The 17963-nt window shown below is 31.0% G+C and overlaps 1 protein-coding gene across 4 annotated transcripts in view; it reads left to right on the top strand.

The window, feature by feature from the left end:
* LOC130897525 (guanine nucleotide-binding protein G(o) subunit alpha) overlaps window positions 1–17309 on the top strand; it is a 99168-nt gene extending 81859 nt beyond the window's left edge. For 3 of the 4 annotated variants that reach the window (XM_057806428.1, XM_057806427.1, XM_057806429.1), the window contains 6 exons: window positions 6012–6153; window positions 7448–7608; window positions 7799–7927; window positions 9015–9144; window positions 11065–11218; window positions 11993–17309. In XM_057806428.1, the coding sequence (XP_057662411.1) occupies window positions 6012–6153; window positions 7448–7608; window positions 7799–7927; window positions 9015–9144; window positions 11065–11218; window positions 11993–12180 (904 nt within the window). In that variant the 3' untranslated portion in view covers window positions 12181–17309. The remainder of the gene's footprint in view (window positions 1–6011; window positions 6154–7447; window positions 7609–7798; window positions 7928–9014; window positions 9145–11064; window positions 11219–11992) is intronic. The other variant, XR_009059722.1, reaches the window with a different exon arrangement.
* The last annotated feature ends 654 nt before the right edge of the window (window positions 17310–17963 follow it).

The following is a 17963-nucleotide window of genomic DNA, read 5'->3' as shown; positions in this document are numbered from 1 at the left end:
ATGTAGAATGAAGTTTTTTATTTATCGTTATTCGCGATTGAAAATTAAAAAACAACACAACATTTTTTCAGGAAAAACTCGAAAATTATGCATTTTATGGAAAAAATTATTCTTATAAAAATTGAAGCTTATAAAAAAACAAAGAAATTAGTCAGTTAAATTAATTTTTTCAAATAATATTCGGCAACTTATGAGTCACTGAAAGCCAATTTTTTCTTTTTCGTAAATTTATGCAGAGGTTTGAGCTCAAATAATGGAAAAACGATCAATTTTTCATAAAAAATTGTAATGAACAATTTTAAAGTACTTTTTCAGACATTTGCAATGAGCTTTTATAAAACCGCTTAGCATGAAAATTAAGCGAGTTATGACGAAAATAAGTTAAATAACTCGAATTTGAACTAAAAAATGTCGGTAAATTTGACACCGTGTGCGGCAAAATTAAAATCAATCGTAGCCCATGAAAAATTATCTTTGTTTAAGCCCTAACAAACACATTACAAAACTTTGAATGGTTTGGAACACGTATATTTTGAAAAAAGTTGTTTAATGTGAAATTTATTTTTCGATATAAAAAAAAACGTTATTTTTTCAAAATAGCTCAAAAACTATTGGATCAACGAAAGAATTTTTCTATAACTAAAATTTAGCTTTTATTTTATTGAACATTTTGCTTTCTTTTAAACTCACGTAGCTTGAAAATTAAACGAAATATAAGCGTTTAAGGTATTGATTTCAATGTTAAGGGAGAGTCTTTTTTACACATCAAAATTCTCTGAAGAAAAGGCCCTAGAAGGGTTGCAACTCTCATGGGTTTGTAGCTTATGAAATTCCCTACAAAATGACGTTTATATGAATGCAAAAAGCTTAAAGGGAAGTCGAGTTATTATTCAAAAACCGAATACATTTTTTTAGAGACAATGCTGGAAAATTATGAAACGTCTAAGTTTTGATCTTTTTGGAGTATTTATTCTTTTATACATGCCGTGTCTCCTATATATAATGCATCTAAATGTTCTTGATTTTAGGTCTCTTCTGTTTAAAAATTAGTTTTTTGTGATGGTTTTTAAAAGAAAGATACATTTTGACTTTTCGACTTTTCTTTAAGTCTTTATCATATTTTGTCTTCACACATACTTTTGGCCCAGTATAGGGCTTATTATATTTAAATTATATATATTTTTTCTACTAAAAATCGAAAATAAAACTTTCATACTTTCATACTTACAGCCCTTTTTTTAAATAACTGTATTAGTTTAGTTTTTAAGGGTAGTTACAAATAAAAAATAGAAATGTTACTTACATTGTAAGCAAAAAAACAGCTCCCATTTAGTAATTTGCAATTTTTTTCTATTCCGAAGGGTGGTTTTTGGTGGTTGCATTATTAAAAATACTTGAAGAAAAAAAAATTCTCCTATTACAATCCAAAATAAAAACATTTCATGTTTTTTACCACATTTTTTAAATAATCTTTGTATGAGGGGTTGTTTTTAAGGGTAGGTGAGCTGTAAAATATCAAAATATTAAAGTCATGATACAAAACAATCAACATTTATTATATTTGAACATAACTATAACCGATTACCGCTTTAATTCATTAGTTTTCAATTTATTGAAGTAAGGGATGATTTGCACCCCTTTAAAGTAAAAAGAATACTTTGCGCCCAAGTCAGGTTTCAAGAGGAAGGTAAGATGAACTTAATTCCAAATTTTCAAGAAGATCGTCTTTGAAATTACGAGGTTTCGGTCGATTTTAAGCTTGAGTGGCTGTACTATTTGGATTATACACATACATATCAAGTTTGTTTTCAGTTTTTTTTTACTAAAAATTAAATTCATAGTTGGAATGTTATAAATACTTTTATATTCATACGGTAAATGATCTATTAATTGATATGTATGTATCAAAAACGTATTTTCAATTTAAATAAACTTTAAGTGAATATGGAAAAGATCTTCGAAGTGAGAAACTGAGAAAATTCATGTAATAACTTCACTATCGTTATAAGATTTCGTTACGAGACGCTTGACAAAGAACGACATCGTTTTTCTGGTCCTTAATAATCGGTGACGTCAACAAGATATTAAATAGAACAGGAGCTTGCTGCTTTTTAATCAATACTTAAATCTCTTCGAAATTCTCTCTTCGCTCATTCGCCGGATGCTTGTAAAATTCAATTTTTCTCGGAACGGGCAAAGAGGATATGAAGTGCTTATTTGCTGTGGTTCTTACTAAGAGCCATTCTTTCTGTAGAAAAATTAGGTTATTTGCTCGAATCGCTCTTGATAAAAGCCGTTCATCTATTCAGAAAATTGCTTACCAACTAATCGAAAATAGCGGAAAAACTTACATATAGAAAATTTAAGACGATAATAAAACAAATTTCAATAATGGAAAAACTTTTTGTGAATGACGTCCAAAATCGGTTTTTGTGCCAGAAAGATCGATGCTGATATTCCAAGATCGTCATTTGGCTGTCAAAATAATTTGAAATCGCTCAAAAAAAGCTGTAATCGATTGGTGCAAAGTAATGCTGAGAAAAATCTTGGGTCTTGGGTCTTTCAAGACGAACCAAATCCAACCATATTTGTTCTCGTACGAGTCAATTCTGAACGGAACGTACATCAGCATTTGTTTGGAAGAAGTGTTCGAATAAACCAGGAAAACCAATCACAGAAGACGACTCATTCTCCACCTCAAATTAGTTAAAAAAAAACGTTTTTGAACAGTCAAAACATCGAATTTTTATTCCGCAGATAAAAAATTAATTGCGAGGTCAACGTTTTTCTACACCTGAAGAAGTGGTCAATCAGAATGGGAAAAATGCTTCTGCAATTGGTCGATTGTATCTACAGTATGATTAAAATTAGAGAGTAATTTTCTTATTATACAAGATTTTATTATAAGCTAATAATTATAAAACGACAGCAAATCTTGAATTTTGTTTTAAACTCACTAAGTCAAGTGTGATAAAAAGTATAGTTTGAAGTACAGCAGATCGACAGGTGTTGATGACACTTTGCAGTAATATTCTTATTTATTAAAACAACTCTTAAACGACGGGGTCAATTTATATACACGGTGAATCTTACTTATGTAATTTATTTGTACTATAACACTAAATACACTTAGGTATTCACCAACACTTATTACTAAACACTTATCTAATTCATAATACTCTAATTTATTTAAATACACTTTTTGATTTGCTTTTCACTATTTTTCATTATTTATATATATTTGTTTTTATAAAAAACCGTCAAGATTTAATCTATTTTTAACTATAGTTTCAATATAATTTATCAGCGAATCAAATAAAAAAGGTCTAAGAAGCAAAAACGTGTAGAAATTTAAATACAGGGTTTTTCTAAACTCCTGCGACAAATTCAGGAGGATGGATTTTCCCTATAACAAAATTTCGTCAGCCCATACCTTTCCACTCTTAAAACGTGGTGACTAAAATTTTTTTTTCTAAAATTTTAGTGTTTTTCCAATATTCCTGTTACATTTTACAAGAGTGAAATTAGCAATCCTCACTTTATTTCATATCAAAACATTTTTTGAGATATGAAATTTTAGGAAGGGAAATGAAAACTTATAATCCTTGTTTAATTTGATAAACACCATAATTTATGGTTTTTTCAATAAATTGAGTGGAAAACAGTAAATATGTAAAATGTTTATTTAACTTAAAAAAGATTGATTGATTGCCAGAATATTTTGGGCTTCCTTCATTAATTTTTTTTTAATCTGTAAGCCCGCTGTCTCTCGGCTGGAGTTTTTGGAGATTTAGATTTTTTCCTAGTCAAAAAATATAAAAAAAATTTTGAAAATTATAAAAATTTTAACCGACTTTAAGAAAATTGATAAAAAAAGGTTTTTATAAACATTTTTTTTAAATTATTATAATTAATTTTTTATTTAAAATATAATATTATCTTAATAATTAACAAAAATGGTTATAAAAAGATAATTATGTCACTAAATATTTTACATACAATAATAAATAGTACACGAAAATTATTTAAATAAGTTAAAAAATAACTTTTCGAAAGAAAATTGTATAAAAACATTATTATAATGAAAAAATATTGTCGATTTTTCTGATAATATTATCGAATTATTGACTACAGTTGTTGATATTTAAAAATTATTTATAAAATAAATCATAATAACGTGGAAGAATTTATAGACATCGACAAAAAAATTAATTTTTGGTTAGGTTAGAAATTTTTCATTTTATGTGGATGCGCTCGATAATTCATATTGGGTTGATTATCTAATTTTATGTGTTGTTTTCAAATATATATTTATATGAACTACATCGATAATTATTAAAATATTTAATAAATACAATGCTCATACATATAATACATGAATTATAACGTACCTTGCAACCACGTGTTTGTTAGATGTTCCGGCACTATCATCTACACCTCTTTCTGCCATAGTTATTTGAAAATACTTCCAGTTCACTTTAGCGGAACACAATGATAAAAATTAAAACTTCACAATAACAATATTAATTATTGATATTTATAATAAAAACAACAATATAAGTATGTCGACACTGACAAATTAGAAAGTTGCGCACCAAAAACGTAACGAGGTCATTCATCGATAGATTTTACTCCTCACATTTTTCTCATACCGGGCCCCTTATATATGCAAATCGATTCTTAAGGAGTAAACTCCAAAAATACCCGTAGCTAGTAATTCCCAATAGAATTTAAAGTTTCTAGCATTAAATAAAATTTTCATTTTAGTCACCATCTTTTAAGGGATGGGTTTTTTCTTTTCTTTTAAGGAGCTATATGTCAAAACGATTTTAGCTTTATTTAGTTTAGTCTTTTATCACTTCAGTTATTGATTCAAACTCAATTATTAATTTACACTATCCAGATTTCTAGTCCACATATTGGCTTGTATACTGTTATATATACCATTATTTTGATTTTCCAGTTTTTTCGCTTATGATGATGATCTTGAAAGTGGCCGATACAGTTTTGTTTTACTAGAGATTCCTTCGACGTCGTCTGTTCCATCTCATTTTATTGGCACGCCTAAATATTTAATTCTGTTTATTTTCTTACTAAAAAAAATTACTTTTTACTCCCAACAATAATCTGCAGATTTCGCTTTCTCATATCTTGGAGTTATTTATTCAATCCCTTTCAGTAGATGCACATACGAGGTCATCTTCAAAGGCCCATTCAGACAATTCTACTAGGTTTCTCTTTTTGTTTTGAAGTTGTTTGGACTGTGTCTCGTTTACCTCAACTAGTGTTCTTAGCTATTGCTCTAGTACAGTTTTGCACTCCACAATATGACCAATAATGTCATTAGTTATTAGAAGTGACCAATAGCATATTGGTTTATTTTCAACCACACTTCTTGCTGGAACTTTGGGTCTGGGAAGTACAGAATAACTTCTAGTATGACCTGTTGCTGGCGATTGTGTTATATACTTATATATATATATATTGTTAGACTAGACAAGCATAAGTGACAATCCTTCCACTCACTTGATGACTCACCGGTTACAGTTTTTTTCATTTTCATAATCTTCATTATCATCGCTAATTTCATCGTCCGAATCGAGTTTCCTTTTCATGGTAGACGCATAGCTGATATCACCATAATCATCATTCAGAAACAAATTTTGTACTATTTTAGATGTATACTGTTTACCATAGATAACAACATAATCCATTTCGCACTAAAAAATCACAAGAAGCGCACTTACTTAACTGGTATCGTGGAGTGATTCTTTTGAACTTACACGTGGCATGTCTAGAGATACTCACTTGGAGTTGACGAAACCACCTCTCGGTAAACGTAAAAATACGAATTGTATGATGAATATTTGAGGCGCTGGGTCAAATATAACCCGACGATACCAATTAAGGGTTAAATTGAGTTTCAATTTTCAATCTCAACCTGGATTTCAAAGTTTATTGGACATATTAAAATCGATATTGATTTACGTGGTTTTCTTTTCTATTTTCAGAATAATACACGAAAGTGGATTCACTCCAGAGGACCATAAACAGTATAGACCGGTGGTCTACAGCAATACAATACAGTCCTTGGTAGCTATTTTACGATCAATGCCGAATCTCGGAATAAGTTATGGAAACAATGAGAGGGAGGTTGGTATCAAATTATTTTCAAGATTCTTACACTATTATCAGTAAAACCTGGTTACTTGGGGTCTTAAGGGTCCAAGGATTCTCTACCATACAAAGAAGTTTTTATTTAAAATTGTATTTGTTTCATTTACAAAGGCCCACGTTAAACAGTTCGAAATTCAGGTTTATTTAGATACATGAAAAACTAATACAAGTTATGTGAAGAAAAATCCAGAACATTCAAGAAAAGATTAAATTACGTTAACATCTGTCAGCATTTTATTAGTATAAATATGAATATTGTAAACATCAAGATAAAGAATTGTAGTTGATTCGCTTGTGAAATTAATTCTGTACAAAAACGGTAATTCGGCGACTGTAGAAAATTCTAGTCATAATTTTCGTCACTTAAATGATGCGCCAGACGCTCGACTAATTGGAAAATGAATCATGAAGATTAAAAAGTCTGGATCAACAGTGAATAATTTAAAATCCGGGCGTCGAAGTTCTTCTAGAATGGTCGAAAACGTAGACATGTTCGTGACGAGCCCGACTTGTCTATTTGGAAGGCTTTAGTCGTGCATAGGTCATCATTATTTCGCAATTCACTCAATTAGTGCTGTTTGGAGCAAGAATTGAATCCTCAAGGTATTAGTCAGAGATTTGACTTCGAAAACCAGATAATTGAACGTTTTCCAACATTTACTAACATCTTGTTTGTTAACTTGCCTCTACTGGAGTGGAACCTATCCAAAACACAAACATCGGAACCCCCTACATTTGTCTTCATGTCCAATAGATCTCTGCCACGAGTTCGTGAATTTTTTCCTGGTAAATTGATCTTCAGGATAAGTGACATAAATTGGCCCACACACAGTCTCGATTAAACACTTTTTCAAGTAGAGATTATGTAAAATCTGAAGTTTACACTAACAAACCAAAAAATATACGTCATGAAATGGTAGCCATCACGGAGAATACCTGCTGAGCCGTCATAGGCAATTTTAGTGCTCGATTAAAGCCGTGATTGCAACGGTTTAAATAAAGAAATAAATTCCCAAGCAATCTGTTTTGATATGCAACAAATAGTTTTACAATAAACTTCCTTTTATATGAGTTGGTGTTCGTTGCAACCATCATGTCTTCATAGTATGATGTTCTTCATCCGTTTTTCGTACGTTTTCCTTCAAATTTGTTTCCTCCACTTTTAGTAATATTCTTTCTTTTGATTTCCTCCTCATAACATTTATTCATTTCATATTATTTTAAAGTCCACGCTTCATACTACATACTAAAAATTAAATTTAATATTCAGATAGACGGCAAAATGGTGTTCGATGTTATCCAAAGGATGGAAGACACAGAACCATTCTCAGAAGAACTTTTAGCTGCAATGAAACGATTATGGACTGATTCAGGAGTTCAAGAATGTTTTGGTCGTTCCAACGAGTATCAGCTCAACGATTCCGCCAAATAGTAGGTCTCTTTTGAATTATTTTTTTTTTGTATTATCGTCTGAATTTTCATTACATTTAAGAAATATAATAATTTTTTACAAAAATAAAAAAGCCTCTTTATTTGTTTGTTGAAAAAAAAAATCAATGTCCAGTGATATATCATAAGTAAATTCGAGGTATAGATAAACAACTGATGTTATTTTTTTCAGTTTCTTAGATGATTTAGATCGACTAGGAGCTAAGGACTACCAACCTACAGAACAAGACATATTAAGAACAAGGGTGAAAACTACGGGTATAGTTGAAGTACACTTTTCATTTAAAAACCTTAATTTCAAGTAAGTAATTTTTATTTTAGTACCTCAACTTTACATTATAATCATCTGCGTTTTATTAACTCAGTAATAATCATTTTAATTATGTCATTCTCCCTTCATTAATAATTTTATAAACCAATCAGGTGCATCAAATTATTATCAAAGGTCGACGTCCTTTGAGAAGCCGATCAAGCGCTTTGCCTTGGACTTTTTGATGATGAACCGCGCTCCTGTGGGTGCCCAGCACTTATAAATGAAGTGATCTACAAGTTCTTCCTCCTCCATGCACCAGCAGCATCTCAGATCGTCCGTGATGGTAATGGCGTGGAGATGTCGTCTTGGATGACCGTTTTCGGTTAAAAATCCAGTCACTAGTCGAATTTCGCGCCTATTAAGTAGATCAGTTGTTTGGTAAAAGAGGCAGAAGGTCATAAAAGCGTTGAGAGACGTGATAGCTTTTGGCTACACCAAGAATGGATTCGCAGTCTGACGTTAGAGTTCGAGTTATCGTTGCCTTTGTTGTCCGAGTGGCCGAGCACTCAAAAAAGCTGGATCAGATTTTGTAGGACTTCCTTGCACTACCTAGAGGACACCTATTCGGCTATTATGCCTTGTATGGCAGCTCTGCTAGTTGAGCAGATTGAGATTCGTATAGCGTCGATTGAATATCGCGTATCTACATTTATTCACAGCGAATACCTCGGCTTGTGGGTTTCCTCCGCAGCCAAGCCATTCATTCTGGAGTACCAGGTGGCTCATTTATTTAGTATAGCGGGCTTGGAGTGACCAGTTCACTGCTCTCTCTCTCTCTTCTTTCTCAGTAAGCCTCCAAGCCCTTATTATCAACGGTCGTAGGTCACTGCATATCGAAATGTTTAAACATCCACCCTCATGGTTTCGAATTGTATCACTAGATCCAAGGTTGGAAGACCCAGTAAGACTTCAAAGGCACTTGTTGCTTTGCTTGAAATAATCTGATAAAGTATAGCAGTGAAAACAAATTATGTGTGAATGATGATAGTTGCAACAATTTCTCTATGATAAAATTTCGATATTTTATTAATTGAATGTTTGCATTAAGAGATAAATTATATCATTCAATTTTCAGATTATTTGATGTGGGTGGTCAGAGGTCGGAAAGGAAAAAGTGGATACATTGTTTTGAAGATGTAACCGCGATTATTTTCTGTGTAGCTATGAGTGAATATGACCAAGTGTTACATGAAGATGAAACGACAGTAAGTACTTCCATTTTGATTCCCGAAGCAATACACGACTAATGACTATTTAAAATATTGAGTGACCTTTTTGTTTCTTTCTAACAAACATTTAGAATATTATCAAGTTTATTTCCACAACAAGTTCATTATCTCGTTCCAATTTGCTTAATTTGTGATACATGACACTTTTGTATTTCAACCGTTTTGACATTGGTAGATTCATCAGCAGGCTGTAGCCTAGAATTTTTTAATTAGATTCATCCTCATGCTCTGTTCTTCTAGTTTAGCGTGAGCGTCTTCTACAATGTTGTCAGGTTTTATTCAAACTATATGCGATGTTCCTATTCAAACGTCCCTTAAGCAAAAACCTGCTTGGTTTGGCTAATAATTCGACCCTTTAAAAGATGCTCAATCCTCGATATTTATCTTCGAGTTGTTGGTATCTTGTTGGAAGGATATCAAACAGTAACATTGAACATTTAAATGGAACTAAGGACTAGAAGAATTCATAGAGTTTCAAACTTGTCGCGAGTCATCTTGAGGTACTCAAAATATTTTAGGTCATCTTCCACAAGGTCCACAAATCAATCTTTCTTTTTCTGTTAATATTATGAATCCAAAACCTTCTTTTTTTAACATTCTCCTCTTTTTCTATTAATAACGCACTAACGCGATTTCCTCTTCCACATCCATCTTTGAACAAATCCTGTCGCAAACTGACTTTTGTTCTGACGGAAGATGGATGAAGGACTGTGTGGAACGCCTGAATGACGGAACTATCGACCCAGTCGTGACGTCCGTACCGACTCAGTGAGCGCGTAACTTAACTCATGCAACGTTGCGTGCTCCAGGTAAAGAACATATACGCTAGATTCATTAATTATTGAAAGAGTCTTTGCCAAGTGAAGACATTCGAGTTCAAGACGAGAATTCTCAAGTTTTATTAAACGCAATTGACAACTGATTAATTTGAATCAAAGACAAAGATATCAAATCAAGGCTATAGTGTAACATTGTTGCCAATTTCATAACAGATCGCTCTTTTTTGAATTTTTTTATGTAGTTCGAGTGGCGCCTACCGTGTCGATGCTGATCTTGAACTTCTATGTACTCTCAATACTCCCAAGATGACGAATCTTATAGAGTATTACAAGCTGTTGCGGAGTACATTTTGGTCTTAAAGAGGGCTCAAAACTTCTGTTAAGCTGCCTTAGCTAATTCGGTCACGTAATTATACCAGAGCGTATTGCTACCAATCTGAACACCCAGCAAGTTAATTTGCGGTAATGGATGATGGTGATATGTCCAAACAGGACCAAATTCTTAGCTGCAGTATGTAAAAACAACAGCTTAGATCTGTGCTTTATTAAACTCAATTAGATTGTTCTCCCTCTACTCCAGAATGTTTTCAAGATCGGTATTGATGATGATGATCTGTTGCTGGGTGTTAGCCAAGTTTATTGGGGTGAATGATTTGAACGACGACACCAGCGCTCTCATCGGCGAAGTCATATAACGAGTTTTGTCGAGCAGATCGAGCGTTGGACGTCTTTGGTTTGAAAATTTGTATTTGATTATAATCATCTTTTCCAAAATGCTGATTGTATATCGGGGGAAAGAGCTTGGGTCATCGTTTGGTTAGATTAGAATATTTGAGCTAAGTTTGAGGTTATATCTTCTGTTCATTTTGCACTACACATTTTATTACTATTGTGAAAGCTAAACCGAGAAAACACATCTACAAAAACATTGACATTGCTGTGTTTGAGCGTTTATTACTATATTTTTCTTCCTGCTAGTATATTTTGTTCTATATTCTATTTTTTTCTCATGTTTTTTTTTACTTGTTGTTCTCCGCCAATTCAACAATTTGTTTTCTGTAGTTTTTACTTGTGATTGAAAATATGTAAGAATTTATTAATTTCTTTTCTCTTTCAGAACCGTATGCAAGAAAGCTTAAAACTATTTGACTCTATCTGTAACAATAAATGGTTCACAGATACCTCCATTATCCTCTTCCTCAACAAAAAAGATCTTTTTGAAGAAAAAATTAGGAAATCGCCTTTAACAATATGCTTTCCTGAATATGCAGGTAAAATTTGAGTCAATTCTATGATAATATTAACAAAAAAACTACCTCACACGTTTACAGGGTGCTACATTTATTATTAGAAAGGTTTTAACTGTTCAATCTTGAGCTAAATATATTGAAAAGAAGTTAGATAGATTATCCAGTTAATTGAATTATTTTTCTTTCACTTAACTATTATAAAGCACTCGGTATCTCTGTAACGAGTTACATTTAATCAAATTATTTAGGTCAAATCTAAATATTTTGTGTTCAGAATTCAACAGATACAATATTTCTACTTAATAATGGAACACCCCCAAATTAGTATGCTTATTTCTAGGTATATGTTAAATAAACTAGGTTTAGGTATAAAAAAGTTTTGGTTGGAACTTCGACAACGGGATTCAAATTTTTACCAGATACTCTATCACACACTAGATGATTGTAATTAAAAGTTTTGTGGAGTCTCGCTCCTAACGCAAATAAATTATATCTATTGCGTCACATTGACGTGAAACTAAATATCAAATAAAATTGATCATTATTTGCTTACCATTTACATTCAAGTGAACTGAAACACTCAGTTTTGTGAGTATCTTAAAATGGTTAGGTTAGGTTAGGTTAGAAAACATTTTTTACATCCCCATTCCTTGCGAGACACCAAAAATCCTTTTAGGATCATTCAACTAGTATGTGATAGAATATTTGAATAAAATTTTGTTATATCTAGTGGGCATATCGTTTGATAAGAATTTTGAATTGGACTTGTGATCAGTGTAATTATTTTTTTTTTAGGTGCGCAAGAATACGGTGAAGCTGCCGCATACATTCAAGCACAATTCGAAGCGAAAAACAAATCGACTACCAAAGAAATCTACTGCCATATGACATGCGCCACCGATACGCATAACATTCAATTCGTCTTTGACGCAGTTACCGACGTTATCATCGCGAATAACCTGCGCAACTGCGGCCTCTACTAAACCACATTTTGTAATATTATTCCTCCTCTCACATTGACAAGGTGATACACCCAATATATATACACACATATATTTTTATTTCTGGGACATTGTGTATCAGAGAAATATAAATAAACTAAAAAAAATATCACTCCTTGAAAGTAACAAGTCAGTTAACAAAGAAACATTTTATTTATACTGGATATAGTTAGAGTAGAAAATACAAACGAAATTAATAGTAACTGTTGATTATTATCCTTTATATTGCAAAAACTAAATGTTATTAACAAGCTTTATAATATGTTTTTTGACCACTATGTTTAAGATTTGAAAACATTTCAGAGGATAATTTATATAACTGAGAATAAGATACTGCATGCACTTATTTGAGACATAGTCCATTTTCAATTCCTTTCTTTTGAAAGAAAAAAATTGTACTGATTTATTTATTGTAAATTATCCTCGGTCTATTACCCATATACTTATTTAATCCTGAGGCTTTTCTACCTTTTCAGGTGTGAATCTCCCTTGTCATCAGCAGATTCCTATCCTGTGTTTTTTCTTTTATTTCCTGCAATATTATTCTTCGTTTTTCCCTTCCATCTTAATTTCTTCTGTCTAGTTTCTCCTGTCTTTTTTTTGTTCGTTCTTCATATATCTACTGAATTAATTGTTCTTTTCCCATTTTCATAACATGACAAATCATTTTAATTATTTTCCTTCGATTTTGTTTTGATTGTAGATTGGAATTTTCTCTTATAGTTATTCCTTATTTTGTCTTATCTTGATTTGTTATTTCTATTTTTCTTAGAAATCTCATTTCTGTCTTTTTTGTTTCTTTGTAAATGTCCATGTATGTGAACCGTATGTCAATATGGGTGTAGCTACGTTTCACATTTCGTATTTGTTTTTATTTGATTTGATATTTCCTTATTGGCTAAAAACTTAATCGCATTATAATCATCGACTTTATTTTGTTCGTTTATTTTCATATTCATTATCTGTTTCTTTATGAATATCCTATATTTTAATGTCTTTTCGTTCTTTTTATTCTTTTATCTAACACTATGGTAAATAATAATGAGATTAGTCCATTTGGTGTTTTGAACCTATTTGATACCTCTTGCCTAACTCTGACATAGTTTTTCGTCTGTTCAAATAAAGCCTCTACTTCTTTTATTCGTTTTTCTTCTATACCTTTATGTCCCCCCCACTCTGTTGAATGCTTTTTCAAAATCTATAAAACATAGATGTATAGTATTGCTTTTTCAGTTATTTGCCTACTCATGAAGTTTGAATTTTTTTAGTATGACAAACTGAAATATTTTTTTTTTCAATCAACAAAAGTATTTATAAGTGAAGAAATTATTTTGAAGTTAGTTTGAAGGATCTATCCGATCTGATACACAATGTCCCCCTTTTCTCGATCACCTCATAATCTCCAGCTTTTGATAAATCTAGTATAATTTTATTGAAGGGTGGATATAGTGGGGTAGCCGTAGAATTGTACTAAAAGTTGAGTGAGATGTTTAAAATGTGTTCTTTTTGTTATGTGACATCAGTTGAAGAATTATTAGATTGTAAGTGAAAATGTTCAATATACAGAAGCGAAAGAATAATTTTATTTACTTATTGGAATTAGGTTTATTACATGGCTGAAGTAGGAAATCATTTTTATTCATTTAGTATGATTATAACCAAATTATTGTTGTACAAAGTACTTTAGAAACATTGGAACAAAATTATTACAGGTGCCTGGATATTATACAGACTATAAACAACATCACTTTCAAACTTCTAGGATTTGTAGTCTGTAAAAGCCAAAGGAGTGTTGGCGATGTTTTATAATTTCGCGACAACTTTGGACTACATAAAACCTCTTTCCATTAAAAATATTTTCTTCTCCAAATTACAAAATTTTTAGGAAAATTCACAATTGGAAAAGTTTGACTGTTACCAAATATTTATCAAACAATGTATTTCCAGCTGTAATATTAACAATTATTTTTTTGAAACATACAAATAATATATATTACGAGTTCTGGGGGTTAAGTTAATGATGATTTTGCATTTTACCCAAAATTAAATATATATTAATTTTAATATACGAAAGTAAAAGTTTGGTTTATGCAGTCAAAATTAAATTTAAACTTAAACTAAACATTCGTGGTGGTAATTTTTCAGTTTATGCAGTAAATTAAGGATAATTATAAATTACTGGTAAACCAATAGAACTTCCCTGTATGTGTCCTTTTTGTTATACAAATGTGGAAAGCTCTTCTTCAGTATTCATCTAAATGATATTGCTGACTTTTATACAATGCTTTTTCCTATTTTTTTATATCAGTTTTAAAAATAAAACACCACTGAGAAAATTGGCGCAATAACGCGAATAATATTTCCATAACCAAGGACCAAGAATGCTGTAAGCAAAACAATACCACCGATACAGACTGACCGAAGGTTTGTTCTAGTTCTAAAGTCAGTTCAGCCAGTGGAGTGCACTAAGTGTAATATCGAAACTGTGGCACTACATCTTCATAGAATGAATGTAAAATATAAAAAAGTAAATCATTTTCCATTATTGTTTATACCGCAAGGCATGAGTCACATCAAATAACCTCAAATACAACAATCAACAAATGCTCTATTGCTCTCTGCACTATATCGTTCTTTGTATTCGATTGAACTAACTCTTTACACTCATGAACTGGCCTGCACTGGTACAGTTCCAGTGCAGCTACCATTTTGTGTTCGAACAAAAAGTAGCATTTCAGTGTGTTTCAGCTAGTAATTTAATTTGTTAATTTAATGGTAATTTCTAATTTTAGCTGCATAAACCAAACTTTAAAGTGAATGTTACAACAGTAATCAAATAATTGGAGCCTAACCTTTTTCGCATCTGTCACCGTTCAATTTAAATGAGAGCCGATTGTCTCGATTTTGAGAAAAACCAGCCAATACTGGCTGGTGGCGTCCTAATTTTACATATATTATTCGAAGATTTATGGAAGCATTAAATTCGAAAAATCTTAACTATATTTTAATATGGAAACCGATGATCATCAACTAATATAGTAGTTCTCTATATACACGAAAACGTTTAGTATTTTGAATTTTTTGACGTCACTGCATGTTTTTTTTTCTCACTCCACAATTTCTGTTTGCGAATTTTAATTTCATATTAAAGCTAATGTTAATTAGTTAGCGCTTTCTAAACTTTTTTATTTATTGATAATCTTATGCTGGTGTTCCATTGTACTATAATTGTACTTTATAACAAAAAGGCAGATAAATTGGAGGAATTGTTAGATATAACTGATGAAAAGTATTAAAAGTAAACAGCTAATAATTCCAATCTAAAATTAAGTTATCAATTTTAGATAACTCAAGCATTTTGTCCTTTTTTTGGTAAAATAACACGTTCTAAATTCTCATTACTGTTTCCTTATTTATTACGAAAACAGTTCATTACATGAATTAAAAATTAACAGCTCTAGTACACTCTAGAACCTTTAACTGTTTTCTTCTTTTTTATTATCATTTAAAACTGAAGTTTCAACAATCATATTTGGCTGTACGTCGTTTGACAAAAGGCTAACAAAGGAGAAGTCAACAATCATGGATCTGTCTAAACTTACAGTATTTTTGCAAAACAGACAAAATTACGAAAATATACTTCTTCAATTTGAGGTGATTGAAAACCAATCAACTTTTTTCATCTCGATATTTCAAATCTAAAATTATCACAAAAAAAAGAAAAATAGTCAAAGACAATTATTTAAAAACAATATTTAAATCAAATATTCAGGACAGGGAAGTCACGCTGACATAACTTGTAAATACCAAATTTCTTAACATTGATCGAGTTTTTCTGGGTGAGTAGATCTGCATTGGTGAAAACAATCTTATAATATTTCAAGATTAGGAGCTAGGTGTAGATTCATCTAATTCAAGCCAGATAAATCGGGTCTTTTCAAAAATCTAGATTATACAATTTTCTTGATACTGTCTTAAAAATTAAGAAAGGAAATTGTACTGAATCGTTAATAAAATTATTGTTTAGCTTCTGTTATTTTGACGTTTTCCATAACCGGAAAATTGATTAGCTTTTTGCTAAATTATATAATGGGAGGTCTATAAACTTTTCGAACTAATTATGTCAAAAGAGTTCATACAATTTTAATGTTTTTTATCAAAATGAATGCACAATATGTTGAAAATATGCGCACATTCGTACCGCTGAATTTATCAACATTGTACAAACGAAACACATTTAAATCTTTATTTAGTTTTGTCGAAGAAAAATATAATTTCGTCAAACATTACTTTTATGTTGAGGTATTTGTGCCATTAAGAGAAATTGCATTTATTCCAATTAGATCGCATAACTTTCTTAAACCACAATAGTATACATTTAATGGTTAACATTGTATGTGTCGCAGAATTTTTTACAATCTTACAGACATTAACTAAAGTATGGAGATGATTATAAATTAGTCTCTGGTCATCTGACACATTCCGTTCATATCTAAACTTCAATAGTTGATTTTACATTTATATTATAAAATATCAAAAGTAGACAGACACATAATTGTTTTTTTTATAGATCATGTTGAAGAAAATTCGTTTCACTGTGGAATATTGGGGTGGTACAGTGAAATAGCATAAAATAAAAATTTGAAAAATTGGTTTTTATTTATCATAAAATCAAAAATGAACAAAATGTAAAGAAAACTCACAAACTAGAACTCGAAAAGTGTTAATACTTACTAGGTAAAAAAGTATATAGCGTCTTAAAAACTACAGCTATTAGTTGACAAAAGAAACTACAACCTATTTAATGAAAAATAAATCGCTAATTGACCAAATACACTAAAATCTATTTTCTAAACTATCGTTTATTAAGTAAATCATCGAAATTTTAACGTTAACGAACTTCTGTGTTGCTGAAGATAATTTCAAATGAAATCAAATCGATTTGTCTTTTGTTCTGCCCTGCTTATTGGGCTTCAATTAATTTGTTGGCCCTTTTGGTGTATCTTCTATAAAATTTAACCTCAATATCTTGTGCTTTCTCGCAGGGACCTTCCAACACTATCGTAACGTAGTAATCTTTTTTTGTTATTCTAAATTGCTCCAAAACAAAATCTTCACTTCTGAAGAGCACACTGAATCTTCGAACCTAGATGGATTTACTTCTGTGATTCAACTCTCCGTTTCGGAGCCAAGAGAGATGTCGTCTTCATCTTTATTTATGACAGTATAGTCTGTCAGATGCTAACTTTCCGTTTTCGGGTTAAACTTGTTTTTAATTATTCTTAAGGTTGCTAAGGTTAAAAATGTTGAATATTTTGATCGATAAATTTTGCTGCCTAGATTTCGGCTGGCTTTTTATCCAATTAAACAGTGATTGTATATCTCGTAAACTGTTGTAACAACGTTTTCTAGCACGTTGATTTGTAGTCAATTTGAAGGTTAGCCGGCCGGTACTGCTTCGTTTGTAGCCAAATAATTAAGCCGTTGATATTGCACACAAAAACTATATATTCAACGACGTTTGCATTCATGTACGAGTTTTATACTAGGTATCTATACTTTAAAATACGTTTCTAATAGTGTTTGAAATATTTAAATTTCAAATTATTTTTGTTTAATTTGACCTTTTATTACTGTTAACGTTTTGAATCATATTACTGACTGGTTATCTAGCACATAATACGTCAAAATGTCGTGAATATGACTATGGTTGGTTTTCTATTTGAGGTTAACTGTTTCTTCATTTGATAATTTGGAAAAAAGTA

The sequence above is a fragment of the Diorhabda carinulata genome, chromosome 8 (assembly GCF_026250575.1).
Source record: "Diorhabda carinulata isolate Delta chromosome 8, icDioCari1.1, whole genome shotgun sequence".
NCBI lineage: Eukaryota > Metazoa > Arthropoda > Insecta > Coleoptera > Chrysomelidae > Diorhabda > Diorhabda carinulata.
The sequence above is the reverse complement of the archived record's forward strand: the minus strand, read 5'-3'. Positions and strand labels throughout refer to the sequence as shown.